This window comes from Lupinus angustifolius, chromosome LG02 (genome assembly GCF_001865875.1).
Source record: "Lupinus angustifolius cultivar Tanjil chromosome LG02, LupAngTanjil_v1.0, whole genome shotgun sequence".
NCBI classification, from domain to species: domain Eukaryota; kingdom Viridiplantae; phylum Streptophyta; class Magnoliopsida; order Fabales; family Fabaceae; genus Lupinus; species Lupinus angustifolius.
Genome location: NC_032010.1, coordinates 4399828 through 4423469, shown reverse-complemented (window position 1 = coordinate 4423469; position 23642 = coordinate 4399828). Strand labels below are relative to the sequence as shown.

At 33.4% G+C, this 23642-nt stretch overlaps 2 protein-coding genes and 1 long non-coding RNA gene across 3 annotated transcripts; 1 reads left to right on the top strand and 2 right to left on the bottom strand.

The window, feature by feature from the left end:
- LOC109333764 lies at positions 6245-7931 on the bottom strand. Its single transcript, XR_002106045.1, has 3 exons — positions 7733-7931; positions 6536-7166; positions 6245-6404 (listed from the first exon to the last, which is right to left on the bottom strand). It is a non-coding gene; the product is annotated as an uncharacterized LOC109333764 (long non-coding RNA).
- Positions 9318-17276, bottom strand: LOC109333753 (DNA repair protein RadA-like). The gene is made up of 15 exons (XM_019569322.1): positions 16704-17276; positions 15921-15976; positions 15313-15371; positions 15150-15221; positions 14699-14779; positions 14384-14491; positions 13970-14032; positions 13487-13567; positions 12780-12845; positions 12404-12559; positions 11573-11650; positions 11398-11436; positions 10833-10915; positions 10327-10399; positions 9318-9676 (listed from the first exon to the last, which is right to left on the bottom strand). Exons 1-15 carry the CDS (start codon positions 17213-17215, stop codon positions 9494-9496), a joined length of 1710 nt encoding a protein of 569 aa, XP_019424867.1. The 5' UTR covers positions 17216-17276; the 3' UTR covers positions 9318-9493.
- LOC109333744 (protein CHUP1, chloroplastic-like) lies at positions 18015-21649 on the top strand. The gene is made up of 5 exons (XM_019569312.1): positions 18015-18167; positions 18642-18905; positions 19266-19351; positions 19541-20293; positions 20566-21649. Exons 2-5 carry the CDS (start codon positions 18680-18682, stop codon positions 21433-21435), a joined length of 1935 nt encoding a protein of 644 aa, XP_019424857.1. The 5' UTR covers positions 18015-18167; positions 18642-18679; the 3' UTR covers positions 21436-21649.

Below are 23642 nucleotides of genomic sequence, written 5' to 3'. Positions count from 1 at the left end.
ATAACATTGCATTCAAAATGATAGGCACTTTCAAGCAATGAGATGTTATCAAGTAAATTTTTACAGGCCTTGACAAAACTAGCATTCATTTCTTTATTGGTTACTTATCATGATATCTCACAAATCTCAGTTTGGTTTGTTATCATGTAAGGAACAAGTAAAGAGAGACAATTGTGAATACCCATTTTTTGTATGGCAAAAAAAAACAAAAAAATCATAATTTTAACATCAGGTACTTTATCAAAGTAAAATAAATATATATTTAATTATTATTTCGAAAATGAATAAATTAATATAAAAATGACAAAAGAAAGTGGAGAAGAAAAAAACAAACTATTGTAACTAACCTGGATAGTGGCAAGCAGTTACTTGGTTTTAGGGAAAAGTGGGTTCAGTACTCTTTTGAAAGGAGGGCACACTAGAAAATGAAAAAAAAAAACCAGAGAGTAACAGGTACAAGAAAGGCACAACACGTTAAAAAGATAGAGAATCAGAAGGTAAAAGGAGAGACATTGGCAAATGGAGAAAAAGAAAAAGAGCACAAGAAAAGGACAGAAGGTTGAGAAAAAAAATGTGGACATTACACAAAAACAGTGATAAAGAGGTTCATATATTTCTCACTGAGTTTAGTAGAGGGGATAGGAAGTGAAAGTGATGGAGATACAGCTCGAATAGGAGGAGCAGAGGTATGGGAAGGTGGTGGAGAGGAAGGATTTGTGGCAGTGGCCATAAGGGCGATTGATACCATGTGAAAAGATAAAGAAAATAGAAAGAAAGAATCTTGAAACTGAATATACCTCGGATGTTTTATTGAAAACAACTCAATTATACAATGAATTAGCTTGTCCCTTTAAATAAAGGGAAAGCAAAACAGAATGTAACAAACTAGTAACTACATAAGGTAGTTATTGATCTTAACAACCTAACAACCACTTAGGCATGTGATAAGTTGACATATTTTACATGTGACAAATATACCAATTTACTCAGCAGAAAAAGAATAACAATAACTAACTCTTAATCACTAATAAAAGTTATTACTTTTAAAAGATATATTATCATTAGGCTTTATTTTAATTAAAAACATATGTTTACATAACTTAGGGTAAACCATATAATCTTTATTTGACATGAAATCTACCAATTAATATACATCTGAATGTAATTGCTAACAACTAATATATACTAATATCAAAATATATAATGTATGAATAAATAATATAAATAAATATATTAAATATTTGGATTTAAGCAAAATGGGGTAACATTCGGTTACCTCTTTTCATTTCACTAAGCTAATTAAAAAGCCCCAACAGTGGGCTTCGTTCCACTAAGAACCCCAAATTGGGTTGAAATCTTCACCATCCTTTCATCATCTCTTCTCCGGTTAATGGTAGTAACAAAGGGGGTCATCTCTGAATTTCGTCTTCTCCATCTGTCCGGCATGGCAATGATGGTGGTTTGCGGTGGTTCTCAACAATGAAACCCCAATCTTCATGGTGGCTAAGATTTAGGTTCTTACTCGCACGACGGCTCACAGTGGTTTCGAATCGGACTCATATTCTCATATCGATTCTGCTTCTTAATTAAGGTAGTCAGGACAAAGGGTTAAGGTGGATGAGGAGAAGCTAATGACCCCTATTCTTTTTCTTCTCCTTCTCTTGGTCCGGCGAGGCTACAGTGCAAACTAGGTGGCGAGATATGGTGGATAGGCCAAAGAAGTTGGCAACCAGTGCTAAAAGACCAAATATAATGGACTATGGTGCTGGATTCTTATTTATTAGCATCGTGAATGGCAAATTAAGGGTTCGTATTTTTTATTATTTGTTTTTTTGTGAGCATATGAATATAATGTGAAATTATCCAAGTAACAATTGACTATGAATGCTTGCATATGGTGAGTCTAATTCAGGGATGATTTTTTAGTCAATTATTTGATGAGATTATGCAATGCTTTTTTATTTAGCCACTGTAAGAGATGTCTATGGGGGTATAGAGTTGTGAGAATCATGACTTTGGTAGACAGTAATTATGTATGTAGTGGTGTTTGAGGTTCTTTGTAATTATATGAACACCTTTATTATAAATAGTATAACATTCTTGTGAATGTGATTTTAAATTGAATATCCTCACAATGATCTAGATGATGTTATGTAAGAATTCTTATGAGTGCATTGAGAAATAACACTAACCTGGTCTTGCTTGATATGAACCTCTTTATCACTGTTTTTGTGTTATGTCCACTTTTTCTTCTCAGTCTTTATGTTCTGTCCTTTTCCTATGCTCCTTTTCTTTTTCTCTTTTTTCCAATATCTCTCCTTTTACCATTTGGTTCTCTATCTTTTTAACGGATTGTGCCTTTTTTTGTACTTATTACTTTCTGGTTTTTCGTTTTCTAGCATGCCCTTCTTTCAAAAGAGTTCATCATGCATTAAAATAGAGATAAAATTAAACCCACTTTTCCCTAAAATCAGGTAACTGCTTGCCACTATCCAGGTTGGTTATAATTAGTTAATTTTTTTCTTCTCCACTTTCTATTGCCATTTTTATATTAATTTATTCACTTTCTATGATCCGGACAAAAAATGGGTATTCACAACTACTTCATGAATTCGGAATGAAAAGGTGAAACCAAAGACGCAGGTTTATGTATTGCCCGAATTTGGAGTCGTAAAGGCGAAACTAAAGACGTAGATTGGTGTAGTGCCAAAATTTGGAATGAAAAGGTCAAACCAAAGACACAGGTTTGTGTACTGCCAAAATTTGGAGACACAAAGGTAAAAGCCAAAAGCTTCTAATGGGCATCACTTCATCCTCGTGGTCATCAACTACTTCCCGAAGTGGGGTGAGGCGTGTTCACATGCCAATGTGACCAGGACAGTGGTACTCTGATTTATCAAGGAGTTGGTGTGTAGATATGGGTTACCCAGCAAGATCATAACAGACAATGCCACCAACCTAAACAATAAGATGATGAACGAGATGTGTAGCGAATTTAAAATCAAGCATCACACATCATCGCCTTATCGCCCTAAGATGAACGGAGCAGTAGAAGCAACAAACAAGAATATTAAGAAGATTGTTCAGAAGATGGTGGTGACATACAAGGATTGAGTGCTAAGATTTCCAATAAAACTTCAAAAGATCTAGAAATGGATCAAGTGGATTACAAAGAGAGACTACTATGATTTTTAGTAAAACCTTAGGCAAAAGATAGGCCAAATTAAAAACAAAATCTCAAACTAGAATGGTTACAAAGCTTTCATTTTCCAAAAGGAATGGAAATTGTATCCATGGTTGAAATATAGGAGGATTATGGAGAAAGTATGGGACAGAAAACACATCATTTGAGTCTTATATTCTTTTAAATCTCTAACCATACCACATTACAAGGCTAAAAAGTCCTTGTTAAGATTCGAATTGTTTGAGATAAACACCAATGGCACCAAATGACTAGGCATAGTGTGACCAATACACAAACACTCTTAAAAAAATGAACAAATATCGCTAGGTCAAAAACCCGAAAGAGCAGTCAAAGCAAAAATTAGGGACAAAAGAAAAAAGAAAAGGAAATATCTCTGAAGAGCACAAGCCAATAAGCCAATACTCGAGCAAATTTTTGGAAAAATTAAGACAATTTACTAGGGCAATTTTTGGATAGTCAGTGATTGTATAGTGGGGTTCTAACATGTTTTGTTATTTATAACAAACTCCCGTAACTCCACCCATAACCCAAAAAGCCAAACACGTTTGTATTTCCTTATCCGTATATGAATTAAAGTTTCTTGGTTGCATAGCATGTTTTTATTAAACTTGTACTATCTTATGAACTTTAAATATGTTGTTCTGATCAGTATTTGAAAGAAAAGAGCATTTTACTACTGAAAGATAGAGTTATTCGTCACGTAAACAACTTCGTTCCCCGCAAATAGCAATCTACAACCAATTGTTGAGGATGCGGTGGAGCAATAGCGATGAATACCAATTACAACTCAATTCGATTTGAAAAATTATAGAATTACCATACACAAGCATCTCATAACATGCATCAATAACAATCATATGCATTTCATACAAAAATGAAACAACAAAAACATGGCATCTCATATTCAAATAGCTTACGTCTCCAAATTCTGGCAATACACCAACATGTGTCTTTGGTTTTACCTTATCACTCCAAATTCTGGCAGTACACCAACTTGCGTCTTTGGTTTCAACTTCTCACCCCAAGTTCTGGTAATACATCAACCTACGCTCTTGGCTTTTACCCTTGTGTCTCCAAATTCTAGTAGTACACCAACCTACGTCTTTGGTTTCATCTTTTCATTCCAAATTATGGCAATACACCAACATGCGTCTTTAGTTTCGCCTTACCACTTCAAATTTTAGCAGTACACCAACCTGCAACTTTGGTTTCAACTTTTCACTCCAAATTCTAGCAGTTCACCAACCTACGTCCTTGGTTTGACATTTTCATTCCAAATTTTGGTTGTACACCAACCTGCATCTTTGGTTTCACCTTGTCACCCCAAGTTTCAACAGTATACTGACCTGCATTTTTTGCTTTCATCATTAAGTCTCCAAATACCAGCACTAACATGTGTTTTTGGCTCACATCCATCTTTGTCACACCTTTCAGGGGTAAACTTAGATCATGTTGAAGATAACATTGCATTCAAAATGATAGGCACTTTCAAGCAATGAGATGTTATCAAGTAAATTTTTACAGGCCTTGACAAAACTAGCATTCATTTCTTTATTGGTTACTTATCATGATATCTCACAAATCTCAGTTTGGTTTGTTATCATGTAAGGAACAAGTAAAGAGAGACAATTGTGAATACCCATTTTTTGTATGGCAAAAAAAAACAAAAAAATCATAATTTTAACATCAGGTACTTTATCAAAGTAAAATAAATATATATTTAATTATTATTTCGAAAATGAATAAATTAATATAAAAATGACAAAAGAAAGTGGAGAAGAAAAAAACAAACTATTGTAACTAACCTGGATAGTGGCAAGCAGTTACTTGGTTTTAGGGAAAAGTGGGTTCAGTACTCTTTTGAAAGGAGGGCACACTAGAAAATGAAAAAAAAAAACCAGAGAGTAACAGGTACAAGAAAGGCACAACACGTTAAAAAGATAGAGAATCAGAAGGTAAAAGGAGAGACATTGGCAAATGGAGAAAAAGAAAAAGAGCACAAGAAAAGGACAGAAGGTTGAGAAAAAAAATGTGGACATTACACAAAAACAGTGATAAAGAGGTTCATATAAAGCAAGACCAGGTTAGTGTTATTTCTCAATGCACTCATAAGAATTCTTACATAACATCATCTAGATCATTGTGAGAATATTCAATTTAAAATCACATTCACAAGAATGTTATACTATTTATAACAAAGGTGTTCATATAATTACAAAGAACCACAAACACCAGTACATACATAATTACTGTCTACCAAAGTCATGATTCTCACAACTCTATACACCCATAGACATCTCTTATGGTGGCTAAATAAAATAGACTCACCATATGCAAGCATTCATATTCACTTGTCATTTGGATAATTTCACACTATTCATATGCTCAAACAAAAATAAATAATAAAAAATAGGAACCCTACTTTGCCCTTCCCGGTGCCAATAAATAAGAATTCAACACCATAGTCCATTATAATAATGGTCTTGTAGCACTGGTTTCCAACTTCTTTGGCCTATCCACTATATCCCGCCGCCTAGTTCGCATAGCAGCCTCGCCGGACCGAGAGAAGGAGAAGAAAAAGAAGATGGGGCATCGGATTTTCCTCACCCACCTTAACCCTTTGTCTTGGCTACCTTATGAAAAACCGAAGTCGGTATGAGAATAGGAGTCCGGTTCGGAACCACCGTGAGCCATCGTTTGAGTAAGAACCCGAATCTGAGCCACCGTGAAGGTTGGGATTTCATTGTTGAGAACCACCACAAACCACCATCATTCCTTCCGTTCAATCATTTCTTTCTTCATTTTGTTATGCAACAAAAAGAAAAGACACAAACTCCGAAGGCATGGCAGCCCATGAAATCAGAGAGACTCAGAAACAAGATGAGCACCTGAAGAACAGTCAAAACTATAGCATGTTTTTCGTTTTACAATCCACCCGGCACTTCAAAAGCGATAGCAACATGTGTTTGCAACATATCTTAGCAGGTAAGTAGCAATATATGTTTTTCTAAGGGGATACAGTACAGATACAAATAATTTTACCTTGACGTCGAAAATCACCCCCAACGTAGTTAGATTTTGATTCTTCAGGACGAGGAACATTTGGCAGATCAGAGAGAAGTGGCTCAGCAACAGATAGAAGTTCGTCATGATCAACCCCAGATGCCGCAAGTACCATTCTAGGTGCAGTGTAATGCTCCTGACTTTTCACAACAATCAATAATCAGATTAAATTATTGCAAGAATAAAAGCAGAAATGTCCAAGTTAATTTTAACATAAATTAATATCAGTTCTATTCATGCACTAACAGAAAGGATAACAGATCTTACAGCAACAAATTCCTCTAAACTGGGGCCATCCAATCTGTTCAGTGCTGCTTCAGGAGCCAAAAGAGGATAAGCCAATGCACCAGATATTTGAACCAATGACGATACAATGCAAGAGGCTCCCACCTAGTAGGGTCTAAGGCAGTCAATATACACAACCTTACACTCGCAAGCAAAGAGATTGTTTCCGATATTTGAACCAATGACCTCCAAGCCACAATGTAAGCAACCTTACCGTTTGCTAAGGCTCACCCCCTTTGAAGGGTATCAGAAGAAAAAATTTCAACATCAGAACAGCTACCGTTGTCAGAAGAAAAGAAAACTACGAAGTTAAGATGACATGCTTTTAGGACAACTCTGTGCTTGTCATTGCAATAAAAGAAATATTTAATCATGCCCTTCACACAAGGAACAATATGGAACAGCTTTCCCTGTTTTATTTACATGGTTGCTGGTTACTAATCCTTAGCTCTATAAATGGTGAAGGAATATTCAAATAAAAAGACAATCTTGGTGTGTCCAAAGGAGGAAGAGAACTTGAACATTCCCCGGTAAGCCAGCTAAACAAACCACCCGAAGATTAAAATTGGACTGAAGTTGCAAACCTAGTAGCTCCCAACTTCCCTCTATGGCCCTAATCACATTGTTTCATCACACAACATGAGACAAAAATTAAAATTCACCACAAATGAATATCTCATTCCACCACTTAGACCCTTTAATAGAAAGATATTGTTTCAATACACATCACACAAAAATCAAGATTCACCACAAAATTAAAACACACATATGATAAATCATTATACCAATTACACCATATCTTAGGAAAAGTGAACTTGCAGCATCAAAGACAATATAGGAATTATTAAAAATAGTTAAGTTTACGTGGGATTTAATTTCAAACGATGAATCATAAAAGAAACAAAAACAACAGGTCCAATATTAACAACATCAGTACTATTTCTCCATAAAACCAATAAAAACATCTTTTACCAAACACAATTTATTTTTTAATATGAGTGGTGCAAAAAACTGAGAAAGAGCATTAACCCATCAACAATTTCCCCAAAAAAAAACTTTTCACCAATAAAATTTATTTTTTTTATCTGGGTAGATTCAAAAAAGTATTCCTGATCCTAAAAGTTTGAATAGTTGAGGTTATATGAAAAGAAGAAGAGATGGATTAGTAGTGAGAATGACCTTGAGATGGTTTAAAATCCTGTGGGTGAAGCTGCTAATCTATACATGATAAAGAGAATGAATGAAAATGAAAATCTAAATCAAAACAGAGTAGTTGTTTTCTTCTGAGAGAGACTACGAATCTGCGAATGAAACAGTGCAAGGCGCAACAGTAGAGGGAAAAAAAGAGATTCATAGACATAGATTAAGATTTATTTTATTTTTAGTGACAAAAAACTCATTTTCCTCTTTCACATTCTAATTGTCATTTTTTTCTCTTTTTCTCATCTCTACTTCTAGATAATCAATATAATTTTTATATAGGTGTAAAATTTTGCTAAATATCCAACAAATAAAAGTTCAATTCTTATAAGCAATAAAGGTAACTACACAAATTGGTTCTTTAACCAAAAAGAAAGGAAAATCTAAGCTGAAAATATATATATATAATTTTGATACAATATTGCCTACATGTATTAAAGTTATTAAAGTTATTATCGAAGATGACCTAATTGTTGGTATTTTTTCATGCATGGCTTTAAGGTCGTGTGTTGGAAAAATACTCACATGTGACCAAAGGTTAAGTATGCATTTATTACATCAGAATTCCAATGCATTATTATGTTTTCCCACTTTGAACTTTCAAGTTTTAATTCCTTAAATACATCTTCCCCTTATCTTTCCTGATTATGATATTAGAGTTGTAACATTTGTGGATATATTTTAGAGATGTCTTATGAAGATAGTTTTTTATGCTCGGTCATTTATGTTTATTTGTTGTTTTTCATATTTTATGAAGACCAAGTACGGTGAATATTTTTCTCATGTTGCATATGACATAAGGTCATATTCTATAACAAAAAAAATCAATTTTTAAATTTTTTAGAAAATATTTTCTGAAACTCAAATTTCATCCAATAGAGAACCTCCTAGGCCTAGGATGATCCAATTTGTAAAAGAGAATTGTGTTTCATAACTCATACTTTTAAGTTTCTTTTATTTCTCAAAATTAGTTTATCTTCTTCACAAATAATCTCTGCCCAATCACCTAAAACCCAATAATACTTGAAAGATATAAAAATCATCATCAATTCTGCTCTTTTTGTCTTGCTCGCAACAATCATAACGTAAACGTAACAATCAAGGTATTTCGTTCTACCCATTTTTATTGGAGTATAATATTTATGCACTAAATATAATAATTTATACATAATCAATATATCATTTATCATTCATTTATATTACTTTTATTTAAGATTTAATAATAATTAAATATAAATATTAGTATAAAGAAACTCTTATGTTTTCAGTGCAAACATATTTTTTTCTTTTTACTATCATAATATTACACTTAACCTTTAAGACCACCAATGATTTTTTAATACATGATACCCCATATCTTTTAAAAAAAACATCAGGCAGGGTCTTAATGTAAGAATCAAACAGTAGTAATCATATGACAAAGAGCATTATCACATCCTTCAATCTATATAGCTAACCACACCTAGTAGGATAAAGAGTTGGTTGTTATACATAGAGAGAAAAATGAATAAAAAGATAGGCAAAGTCATAGATGGTACATCTCTTATGGTACAAGGTACATTTAAAGAAATAATATTTGCACATAAAAAAACTTGCATCATCTTTTTGGATAATAAACCAAGCAAAAAAACACTAACATATTCTCTCTACCCTTTTTTAACCACAAGTGTAAAATGATGTAGAAAGTTTAATGTGCAAATATAACTGCTCAAACTAATACATTATAAAGCTACATGTACACTAGCTTCTCTTCATTAACTTGGGAAATACAGTGTTAATAACATCTTTCAGATTCCTGCAACCAACAACTTTCATATTTTCTAAAGATTCAGTTCCTAAAGCCTTTTCAGCTGTCTTTGGCACTACACACATTCTGTAACCCAATTTTGCAACTGTATGTATCCTTTTCTCCATTCTAGGTACCTGTATCATCACATGCTACAAACATCACTAGGCTAATCAAATGGTATGTGTTGGTGAAGCGGAAATTGTAGCATTGTCGATAAGCAATCAAATACAGTGCAAGGAATAAAGAAGAGAAGACAAAAGAATTGTTAACGAGGTTTGACCAATTGTGCTTAATGGCGGAGCCACTTACCCTGGAAAAAAAAGTTGTACATATTATCCTAATAGTTAATATTTGTTGCACCCTAGTTATATAAAATAGCATCCATGCCACTCTATTTGTCCTATTCTAGTACATGTTGGATAATTCAATGCATTTTACACCCCCTATATTCGGGTCCTAGATCCACCACTACTCGTGCCTATGTCCCCGTGAGTGTTGAGTAACTGCCAATATATTATTAGAGATTAAGATTGCAAGCTCTAACACAATCAATTAGGATTTACATAATACATATATAGCTTACTTCCCTGACCCAATATATAAGGCCCAAGGCCAATGCAATGTTTCTAAGCGAGGCAAGTTGTAGAGATACAGATATAATAACATGGGAACATTGGAATAGATGCAGTTTGACACAGACACATTAGGATAGATGCATGTGTGAAGACATACATGCCTTCAAGTATCATAATACGAGCAGAAACATTATAAAGAGTATGCTCACCATACGAAGCTCACCACCGAGACCAATTTCACCGATGAATGCGATGTCGTTTGGAATAGGGAGCTCCAAGAAACTGGGAAGTAGAAAAAAAGATAGAGGAGACAATAAATTAAGTGAAAATAAGGGTAACCTAGTGCACGAAGCTGTCAACCAGTAGAGTCTAGAGAGGATAGATCTACGCAGTCTAGAGAGGTTGTTTCAGATTTGAACCCATGACCTTCAAGTTACAAGGAAAGCAACCTTACCATTGTGTCAAGGCTCACCCTTTAAATAATAAATTTAGTAACAATAATTAAAATCTAGAATAGTATATTGAGAACAGGAGAAAATTTCATAGGTACTTATTATACATTGGTGGTAAAATCTATTTCAATAAACAAGGTGCATTAAATTATCAACAATACCCTCACAAATCCTTGTCCGACATTTGTCATCGTCAGACATCAAAAAGATTGAATATTTTATAAATAAAAAATTAAAAGAATAAAAGAAATTGAGAAATGAACCTGCTGCAAATTGCAGCTGCTACTGCAAGATCTCCTGCAGTCTCAGTCAGTGTCAATCCACTAACAACATTCAAATACACAGCCTGTTGTACAAAGGCAAAACATGGAGACAGATATTAGTCAATACTTATATCAACAACAAATAAAATGGTGTGATGAATACTTATGTCCACCGGATAAATCATAAGCAAAAACCAGACGATTAACTTTATAACTTGGTTAAGTAATTGTGTGATGTGATGAGCAACTGTTTTAAATGACAGGTAATTTCACAGTTTTGCCAGAAAACACTCGACGACCATGCAAATAACATTATTTATTTAGTGTCAATCTAATACGCTGAAATTATCCACATCACTGCATTTCTAGATTCCCGAAGTAAAGACACAGAGCAAACTAACACTGCCCTCTCCTCACAGAAAAGTGTATGTTATGACATACTGCATTTCTAAATTTGGTATGTGTATTATGATAAGATAGAATAGTAAAACCCACTTAATAGAAATATATAATGAAGGAATGACAAACTTGGAAGGATATATATCACATTTATGAATCAGCTTACATTTTCTCGGAGACGAAGACCTGCTTGCTTTATGAGAACCTACAGTCCAAGGAATGGTAATGATCGAATAAAAACTAAACAAATTTATATTTCGAATAAGAAAAGCAATAACTTCACAAGACTTTTTTTTCTGATAAAAAGGACAAGAATGATAAAATCTTTGACAATAACTCACAGATATGATCATGTCAGCTCTACTTGCATGGATTCCATTAACTTGCCTTGATCCTGTTGAACCAGAAAGACAAAGTGCCTGCAGAATACATAGGAAATTTAGCCCATATAATTCTTTTAAAGGATGTCATAGGAGAAAAAGTCAGAAAGGATGCTGATAATATCTTAAGCATAATCACTTCTTAAGATGGGTTGCAAGATATCACAATTAATGACAAAGGTGATGTTTCTCAAATCAGACCGGTCGACTATAGAAGGAAATTTATAATAGGCTTGGCAAAGCGCAACATGGTACCTTCTCACTAAGTTCAAACACATGGATAAAACGATGCAATTGTGTTCTGTGATAAACCATGTCTTAAGAAAAGCCAATGAAATCTTTGTCCTCTCTAACGGTTTCCCTTATATTTTGGTCCATATCAATACTGGAGTTTTGATGGAAATATGAAAATATGACTGTTGAAGGGGGAGAAGGTGTAGTGGTGTCAAGGGAGATGGGTGGGGGTTAGGGTGGTTGGCGGTAGTGGCAAGGGTGGTTGGGATGGTGGCCATGATGGGGTGGGATAGCCTTAAAATGGATCTAGTTTTTCATTTATAAAAAGAATTTGTTTCACACTGTAGAAAATAAGATCATTTAACAATTAAAGACAACACCATTACTCCAGGTATCCAATTGGGTGAAAGGGTTGAACTGCTCCATTCCTCCGGGTATTGAAGACAACAACTCATAAATAACTCACAAAGCACTTTTCGTTCTTAATTCTACCATAACGGGCTTGACAACATAAAGTATTTGATACATTGGAACTTAAAATTACAAAAATAAAATTACCTGGATTTCGATAAGGAATGTTCGGGACCCATCCATTATTACAGCAACAGCCATCCCAGCTAATATTTCTGAATCTAAGTGCTGTTCACTGAGAAACATTTCACTGGCATTGGAAACAGCCTGAAGTCCTGAATGTGACATCTCAAAAATTCCAAGCTGACAACACAGATCAAACATAAAATTTCATATGTATAAAATTACTTTTATCATAAATGATTATAGCATCAATGGATTATACATATAATCGATTATTAAATAATATATTTTCACAGGTAATCTAAACACACTAATAATAATACACACAAAAAAAACATTAATCTATTTTGTTAAATTGCAACCTGCTATGAAGAGAGAAAAAATATATGTTATGACATACCTCATCAGTGGATCCAAATCGATTTTTCACAGCTCGGAGCATACGATGGGCAGAGCACTTCTCGCCCTGAGCAATTATTAGCATAAAGAAAATTCAGTGATTTCAACAAGCCAACTATAAGTAACGGGCACCAAAAAATGCATGGAAATGCAATAAAAAATTCAAGATTTCAGTAAAAAGATATTGCGAAAGAATGGAAAAGGAAATAGGAAGAGCCATGTCCTGCAAACAAACCAAATTTCATGAACAGAAAGTAATTATAAATAAATTACGGTCCACAACAATTTCTTTTATATTTGACCACTGAGAACAGAGCACTTTTGCAGTCCAAGTTCTTATTGTTCCACATCCATCACCCTATTCCTTATTTATTGTTGGGACATTTTGTTCTTATTCTTCTGACCTATCATTAGATTGGTCCACCAAATGTCATAGTTAGATCTTTCTCTCATTCTCTTTGAGAAAATGGTAATATTTCCCCTCATCTTGTCAAAATTATGCTGTGCTAGGCTATAATGCATTAAAGGTAGAATAATGACACTAGATTCAATAATGTGCTAACTTAAGGTTTAACAGATTTAAGAGGAATTTTATACATTTAAAAGGGCAAACAAATTTGAGAAACACGCCAAATAGAAACTCAAATGACAGGTACAACTCAGCTTTACCAACTACCCAAAGAAAGAAAGATGTAACAAGGTACCAACTTCCATATACAAAACAACATCAACGATGTGCTCCAAGACACGAGGTCCTGCTATGTCTCCAGATTTATTAACATGTCCAATCTGAAATACAGAACAAAAAAATTGAAATGAGCAAAGCTATTATCGCATATCATGAATATCAAAAATGCAAAGGTCAATGGAAACAAATGGCCACATATAAATCATAAACAAAATACATACAACAAATACCAATCATTTATTAAATAGTACACATGTCTCTACTGTTTTAGCTCACTTGAGACTAATAAAAGCATTACCCAATTTACCATAACCGTAACTCCGTAAGTGTAAGTGTAACTGTTAACTGAACAAGAAGCCTTTATCGTGAGAAGGGACAATGGAAATATCATAAGATTTACTTCGTTAAAAGGTATATATGATAAAAAAAACATGATAATACAAAAATTGATTCAAGATTCGACATTTAGGTACAATTCAAAAATTGATAGATCGCATTCTCACCAAAAGAACTGGGATGTTTGTTGTCTTCGCAAATCGCAGCAAAGCTGAAGTACATTCCTTCACCTGTCACACACCTATAAAATGTCATTCACCATAGAACCAGCATTCCATGGTTCCATCTCACTGTCGAAAAGGTATAGTTAATACACTTTTGGCAGATTTTGGTAGAGAATCAGATTAAACTGCTCTTATTCATGGACTTCAAAATCAAATGTGAACAATAAGATGTAACATAAGAATGTATACCGTTCATTTCAGCAACCGAATTAACTAATTAAATAGTTTAAAGCAATATAAAACAAATGCATCATACATGTTATGCTTTTCTAATATAGATTAAAGACTTCATCGCACTATGGCCAATACTAGGATGATGCAAGTTAATACGGATATTAAGCAGGATAGGTTCCCCACCTGAATAACGCCTCCAGGACTTCCCATTATTCCTTTCAAATAAACGGTTTGTATTGAATCAACAACTAGAGCCCGAGGGGAGATATCCCGAACTTTCTTCAATATGTCCTGACGCCATGGACAATAAAAAATACAATTATTTTAGATTCAGTACAGTGCTCCACTCTAACAAATTAAGAATAACAATTAAGTCAAACCATCCTTTTGATAGTAATAACATATTATAAATCATCAAAATTCATGTAAAAGAGAAAGCAATAATGCAAGAAAAACACTAGGGACAAAGACTAGTCAAGAAAAATCAAAGAAAAGCACCTCAATATCATTACTTGAATATACATAAATATCTGATTCAATCATAAGGCGATCTGCTCTGTTACCAATTTGTTCAACACTCTGTCATGTGAAAGAATAAGAGTAATGTAAATACAAGCTGCATCAACAAGTGTAAAGACATCATGAATAGTTATATATCAAAGGTAAAGACTACAGCATGAGGAGATATTAATGTCTGCAGGGGAACAAAAAGGTCAACAATATTGAAATGAGGCTTACCAGTAATTTTTTCAGATTAACTTAGCATCATTCCTGTTATCTTTCAACTATAAAAGCATTGGGATCTTTGATCTTTAGATGGATTATTTTTCTTTTATACAAAATACAGGCAAGGAATAAATATTATTGAAGCATTATGAGTTTTTCAGCAATGTGAAATATCAATAAGTTTTGAATTTTAAAACCGTTATAAGGCTCAGCTAAAACAAACCTCTTCACCAGAGACATATAGTACTGGAGATACTTCACCGTTATTGCCCCCTTCTGAGATCATTGCAGCAATCTTTCAATTCAAATTATTACATTTAAAACAAGTGTTAATGGTATTGACCAAGTCCAAAAAAGAAAGTTAACCATCCAAAAAAAATCCATACCTGCAACAACAATGTACTTTTACCAACACCAGGATCACCACCAACTAAAGTTAAGGAGCCTTCAAACCGACAATTATAAAGTAAAATGTTAGCCACAAATTCACAATCCACTATGCAGTGAAGCTTCTAGTGAACATGAATTAAGAAAGATATGATGACTTCTCAGACAATCAACTGGAATCATTCATATGAGAATTCAAATATTAGGATCATAGAGAAAAGAACCCAAAAGCACTGAAACAATAATGATCATCCATTCACTAAGATGAAAAAACCAAAAGTACTAACTCTTTAAAACTAGTTCCCACCCATCAAACATTCATATTAAACATGGCCAAGCCAAAGGTTTGTGTTAGAGATCTAACTAATATCTGCAGGCTTAACATAAAAACAGAAGAACCACATAAATGTGTGGGATGCTAATGAAATTCTAAAAAAATAATGCATAATTAATTTTTTTAATATTAATATAAAAATACAAAACAAAAGCCTTAGGGGTTTGATACCCTTACTGCATGGTGAATTGGAAAACCCGTGAAGAAAAAACACAATAATAACAATGTCAATGGTTGTTGGCATATTAATGTAGATAGGAAATTGGATAGGACCTGGTACAAGACCACCACCAAGTACTCTCGAAACTTCATTTCCAAAAGAACCAGACCTGAAATCAGAGCAAACTGCACGGTATAACACTTCAAAAAAGTACCATATTTATTCTTGACACTATAAGTGCACACAATATGAAAATGCACTTAGACCAGTTACCTCCCTTGACATTTGACCAGTTACCTTCTTGTTTCATGCATTACACAACCATCTCTCCAGGCTTATATTTTCATTACTCATTACACTTACATCCCTTAAGATTTACATTATTACTGCACTAATCCCTTACGAGGTTTATATTGTCATTGCATGTATGTCCCTTAAGTTTTACGTTATTACTACACAAACCCCTTACAACATAAACCTAACCAGATGTCAATGTAATTTCTGAAATGAGTGTCAATTGTAATGATGTCAAACCCATGCCTACATGATTCACCATCTTAGTAGTAGCGACTCAGTGGAATTTATGACTATAAATCCTGAGGTCATGGGTTCGAATCGGGGAGGCTCTCTCTTGAGGGAATAAAATACTGCATGAGATATTCAAGCTTAAAGAGTGGCACACTCAGTAAATTCATGAGCATGGAGGGGTGGCATATCAAGGTTGTTGTGTTACATTGCCCCTAAAAGAACCTTCACTTTTTATATTATCGTTACAAATTAAAAGGCTAAATGAGTGAACCATGTAACTATACTAAAAACTCACATGATTCAGTGTAATTTCCCCCATCTGTCTAATAACTGCAAAAACTTACCAAAAATTCAAAAAAAAAACTTACAAAGGAATTCTCCAATGCTGATGATTAAGTCCCCTATTTATATCTACCAATCTCAAAGGCCTAAGTTCACCTTCATGTTGAGGAAGCCATGACCCAACACCATCATCTTCTAAAACCATAAATCCATTAACTTTACTATCAACTTCACTTGTTTTAGTCTCATGAAACTCTTTCATAGTCCCAGCTACAGTGCATGACCTACACACACCCCACCATTGCCCTGCAGTGTACCCACAATTGCTGCAAACCCAGTATATTTTCTCTTTCCCCTTTTTCTTATTCTTCTTCCCACCATCACCAACCTCAATTGGGTTCATCCCCATCACTCTCTTCCCACTTTTTCTTGTAAAGTTTCCAACTTTAACATCAGAAGGAGCCTTGTGTTCAAAACTATGAGATGGGGTGTTAGAATTTGTTGTGTATGAGTCAAGACAAAAACTTGCAGTTGCACTTGGTGGTGATGGGAATGAAGGGTTTGTTGACGGAAAACGAGAGCCGGAGAAGGAAAGCATTTTTTGGGCAACCGAAGAGTTAGTTGCACTCCAATCAAGAGGTATTTGTATGCCCAAACAATTTTAAGATACTTCTCTCCATTTTGAAGATCAAATAAAATTTTAAAATTTTACACCTACTTGATCAATGCATATCTTCTACAATGCTTATTACCAGATGAATTTTATTAATATGTAATATTTACGAATTATTTGTAAATATTTATACACGACAATTATGTTATTTATTATTTATTTATATATTTTTTATAAGAATTGATGATAATTAGATATGAATAATAAATGATGCAATAATAATATATAAAAATTATATATGGTTAGTGCATACATTTTTTTATCTGCTTTCTAATTGGTCAATTGCATATAAACGTTGGTCAACTTGGATAATTAGCAAGTATAATTTAGTTTAAGTACAATTAATTTTATGATCGATTATCTTAGGGTAAGATTGATTAGAAAAAGTTATTTTATATATATATGAAAGCACAGATATCAGAAAAATAAACCAAGGGAAGGAAAATTGCAAAAGAGCTGAAAGAGGCGTTTAATTAAGGTTCTCCATTTACTAAATTTGATGTGATACCAAAACTAATATCTATAATTAAACAACCAATATGGAAATCCAAAAGAAAAACAACCAAGACAATGGAAATATCTACTTATCTCATCTGATTTTCCAATTTTTTTGCAGTTTGTTCTACTTTCTCCTTGTCATTGGTTGTTAAGTCATTGAAATCAGATTTTTTTTTATATAACAGTTGCATTTTTTCGTTATATAATGGCCATTGTTTGTTGGTAAACAAATAATTGTTTTTTTTTATTTTTAAGGTTGCCTTGTTCCTTTTTGTTTGATGAGAGGGACAAGTACATGCAGAATTGAAACTTTTCTGTTACCAAAAAGAAAACATCAAAACGCCATTAGTTTTGTTCACCCTACCATGATCCTATAAATGTAAAGTTCTAATCTTTTCCTACACTAAGTTCATGTTTTTTCATCTTATTATGTGCTTGGGTTTGGGTATTTATCATTCTTAATTTTCTCTGCATAATTTTAATTGGGTTTTGCTAATTTTCATATTTCCTTTGCATGTTTTTTACTAATTGGTAACCAATAATCTATGGTCAATGTTCTAAATTGTGGTATGTAAGGAAGATTGTAATTATATAATATTGTGATTTTGGTAATTTTTACAACTACATTGTGTCTGCATCATCTATATTTTTTTTGCAGCCGCATGCAATTGCGGTAAGTGCAACATTAACAAACACAATCCTAACAACAACTTAGAACCTTGTATATGGTCTTTGTGTAAAGTTTATCTAACATGATAGGCCTTGTATGATTTGATATAACGTGGTGCATGTAAGTTTAATGGTTTCTACCTTTTCTTATATATGTATATATTATGTTTTGTTGTGTTTGTAGGCATAAACCAAAAATGGGTCTTATGTTTTTTAGTGGGCATGATATGGAAGATAATGATGATGAAGAGGACCATGTCATCTCTCTCTTTCTCCATGAAGAAAGGAACATTTAAAAGGTTTTTAAATTTCATAGTGAAGGAGAAGAAGGTTATGAAGCCTATTGTAGTCAAATGTGGTTTGGCTTTGGCTCTTACCTTTGCTGGATTTCTCTATTCTCGCAGCAGAGTCAGAAGGATCAAACCTTCCCCTAAGGGGCACCCTTCAGGTTTGTTTCTTCCTCGTATCAATATTATATACATTGCCTAGTATTGGAATGGTGGAGAGTACAGCTTCCTGTACCGGGGAGCCTATGTTACCAAGAGTCTGTTCCAAACTTGTTCAACCAGACCGCGACATCCAACCACCGGGGGCGGGGGAGTTCCATCATTACCTGACATGAGAACAGTGAAGAGGCACAAGTGATACACCACGTCTTGAGCCAAAACTTTAAAGCAATGGTTCCACTTATAATTCAATTCACTCATCCCTCATATCCAGTGTGGGACTTCACACTTGAATAAACCAAATACTTTTTTGAATGCTGAATATGCAATTGATGTTTTTTTATGTGTAATGTCTTTATCAGGTCATGGAAGTGAAGTTAATTTAGGAAGAAGTATAAGGGTATCTAGATCTTACAGCTCTATTTCAGAGGGAAATATTCAGGATATTGTAAGTTACATGAGAAAATATATCTTTCTGGTTGTGTATATATTATCCCTTCATTGTTTACATCTTAAAATGTAGATAGCAATGACTGGTTTATGATATCTCTTGAAGTATTATTAATAAACTGAAATTTGGTAAAAATTTGATATGATTTTTTTGCTTAAAAAGGGTGATAAATTTATATTGTACCAGGAAGAAATATGCATCAACAAGGTGATTAGTACAAATTCCCCAATTGGTACTAAACAAAGTGGAGAGAAATGTGAGTTTAATAATCTAGTGAAGGATGCAGATTTCGGAGTCACCATTACTCGAAATTCGTATAAGAAAGATGTAGAGCCATCAAGGTCAAAAGTAGGTTCTCCTCAAGCACATGGTAGTTTTGATAAGGATGATTATGAGCAAGAGGTAAGGCAGCTTAGGAGCATGATCAGAATGCTTCAAGAGAGAGAACGAAATCTCGAGATTGAACTGCTTGAGTACTGTGGCCTTAGAGAGCAAGAAGCAGCTGTGATGGAGCTTCAGAATAGATTGAAGATAAGTAATATGGAGACAAAGATGTTTAGTCTGAAGGTTGAGACCTTGCAATCTGAGAACAGGAGATTAGAAGCGAAGGTGGTCGATCACGCGAAAGTGTTGGCCGAGCTTGAGAATGCAAAGACAAAAGTTAAACTTTTGAAGAAGAAAATTAAGTATGAAGCTGAACAGAATAGAGAGGAGATCATGAACCTTAAACAAAAAGTTACCAAGTTACAAGACCAAGAATTGAAAGGTGCAGCCAATTATTTAGATAGTCAAATAAAGTTGAAAAGGCTTAAGGATCTAGAGTCTGAGGTGGAAGAGTTGAGGAAATCTAATTTGAGACTACATATCGAAAATGCTGACTTAGCTCGAAGATTGGATTCTACTCAGATCCTTGCAAATGCTGTTCTAGAAGACCCAGAGGTACGACGATTATAATCAAGAGCAATGAATATTATCACACTTGTTTCGTCAACATCACTTTTCATGCCTACTTTATAACCATTAATCAAAAGACTTGTACTTCAGAAAATAACGGGCAGATAATAGACAGTTGGAATTTAGGTGTAAAAACTAAAAGTGGTGTGATAAAAAAAATAGTGAGGGTGAGATTAGCATTTTCCTATAATAAAATCTACTTTCTTCCTTCAATCACTGTTTGTTAAAACAATTTTATCGTATTCTTTTTTATGCAGGCCGATGCTGTGAAGGAAGAAGGCGAGCGCCTTAGACAAGAGAATGGGGGCTTGGTGAAGGAAATTGAGCAACTACAAGAGGATAGATGTAAAGATCTTGAAGAATTAGTGTATTTGAGGTGGATAAATGCTTGCTTAAGACATGAACTAAGAAATTATCATCCACCAGCTGGTAAAACAGTTGCAAGGGACTTGAGTAAAAGCTTAAGTCCTACATCTGAGAAGAAAGCCAAGCAGCTTATACTCGAATATGCAAACACTGAAGCACAAGGTAGCCTTTCAGACTTTGATTCCGACCAATGGTCCTCCCCTCAGACTTCTTTTCGTACCGAACCTGGAGAGTGTGATGATTATTCTCCTCTCGATAACTCATCTGATGCCAGATATAACACCGTAACGACAAGTAAGTCAAAGATTTTTAGCAGGTTTATTAAGCTGATACGCGGCAAAGATAGACAACATCGCGATAGTAAAGCTGCATCACTAGAAAAAAGTGCTTCTAGAGATGATATCAGCTCTTCACATTTAAGATCAAGTAGATCAATTGGGAATGGTATTGATGCTCAAGGTCATAGGAGTGAGCTTGCAACTCCTACTGACACATCTATGAATTCTCTTGATCTCAAGAGGACCTTGAGTTTGACGGATGAAGATGTGACAAATTCTGATAGCTTGGCTGCAGGAAGCTTAAAGAAGTGTGGTCTAGTGAGGAGAGCTTCGGCAGATTTTAGAAACCGCGTTGGCTCTTTCTCAGAATCTCCATGCACAGAGAAATCTAATTTGGTGAAATATGCTGAAGCATTGAAAGATTCTAGTGGAAGTTCCAAACTTATCCCACGTAGAAGATCAGCATCATATAGTCCATTTTAACTTATAGTAATTAGTAATATGCAAAGATTTTGCCTTTTCCTAATGTGAATATTTCAGATTAACAGGTTATAGTTATATAGTAGTAAATCCTGATATACAATATTAATCATTAAGATCTTTTCAGATCACAAGCTGAACATGTAACTATGAAGCCAGAATACTCCAAAAATGGAGAAATATTTGTGTTGTACTTCAATGATAGTATCATACTATCCTGCCCCGATTTTCGGCTGCACAATCTTATTAGAGTCGTCACTACAAATGTAGAAAAATCTTTTAGTCCAATCGCATTGGGCCTTGGACTTTGATATCCAGGTTCGGGATTCGATTACACATTAGAGAAGGTATTATCACCCAGTTGCTCGTTTGAACGGTAACCTACTATATTGCATGGATTATTAATTGTGTTATAATTATATTTTTACCAAAAAAACTTTATTTTATTATTACGTCTCACAAGAGTGATCTTGGTCCTACGTATCCCCTTTTGAGAATGAAGACTACGTAGTTCTTTGATGGAAAAAGGTTTGTTGGTTGGGTTAATTTTATTTATTAAAAATAGTAAAGTTTAAATTATTTTTTTAAAAAAAAAATATGAGCGAAGCATAGCCCTTACGTCCAATATCGTATCTTATCCCATATTAAAATTTGGTTAAGAAATTCTAATTTTTGTTTTTTTTATTTAAAAAGTAAAATATTTTTAATACGTGAAAATATAATTACTCCTATTAATTATAAGGAAGTGAAGTATAGTCCTTATGTCCGACACTGCATCATACTTTAAAAATATTTGAGTTAAATATTATTTCATTTTTTATTAACTCATAGATGCTTTTTGTTTTTGTTTTTTTAATATGTTTTAGATTGATATATAGTGAGAAACTAATTAATTACATATTTTGCTTTAAAACTAAATATTTATTAAAAAATGATGTAATGTGTATGCAAAGAGTGTTTATACATTTACCTTCTTGATGTAGTTATAATTATATGTTACAATCGTGATAATTATTATTACTAATGCAATTATTGGTAACAAAAATAAAACAACTATACAAGAAAGTAATGAAAATGACATACCTCTCGTGCTAATTCCAACAACAATGAAATGTTGCAACACGAAAAGTTGTGCAAAAAAGGTTAACTAATGCATATTAACGCAATTATAATTCTTCTAGAGTTTATTTGTAATTTTTTCTCATTTTTTGGGTGGTGTTATTGTGTATGGGAGATCTCAAATTATTGTTGATTTTTTAGGTTTTTGTTGGATGATTATGTGTGAAAGATAATGTTTAGAGAAGAGAGAAATGATTGAAGAATGAATTTTTTTGATCGAGAGGATTCTTGTGTGAGGTAGAAGATTATACTTTTTGGATGATTCTAGTTATTTTTGGTTGACAATTCTTGGGAGTAAGTGATGAATGAAAGATTTTTTGGATGAAACTTGATGTAGGATTATTTTGAGAGTGAATGATTTTTAATGGATTGTCATTTTCTAGTAAAGAAAAAATGGTGTGGTTTTCTCTTTTTTATAGGCTGAGAGTTTTAGCACATGTTGAAATCAAATGCAATCCCCTAATTAATTCAAAGGAGGGAAAAAAGGAAACCTTATTTTTACTATTAAAGAAAATTTTAAAATTTTGAATTTCATCGACACAATATTTGAAAATTCAAAGTAATCATAATTACAAAATGAATTTATAATATGTATTTTGGTATTCTTAAAAATGTATTTTTTTTCAATTAATATGCCCAAACAATTTTTCTTAGAAAGTCTAAAATTATTTTAACATACGTTAGTGTAGGAATAATAACTTTTACTCTACAAAAACTAGATTTGGATTTAATTTTCATGCAAACCTTATAAAAACATTGTTATTTTTTGTAGGGTTGTAACAAATGTTTTTTCTTCCTATTCTTATCATATACATGTATATGAGAATTAATGAAATTTTCCAGTGTAAACATTTTTTTAAAGAATTGATTCTAGCTAATAAGTGACCATTAAGTCACTTAAGAACTATTTCTAAATTTCCCTTTAAATAAAAAACGAAAATGGATAAAATATAAATTATCATGGAGTTATTGATTATCCGTTAAATACTCTTTTCAAAATTCGATTTTTTATTTTTGGAAACAATTTTGTGAGTGAATTCAATTCAACCCCATTTTGAAATTCAAATTAAAATTTTATGTGTTGGGTAATT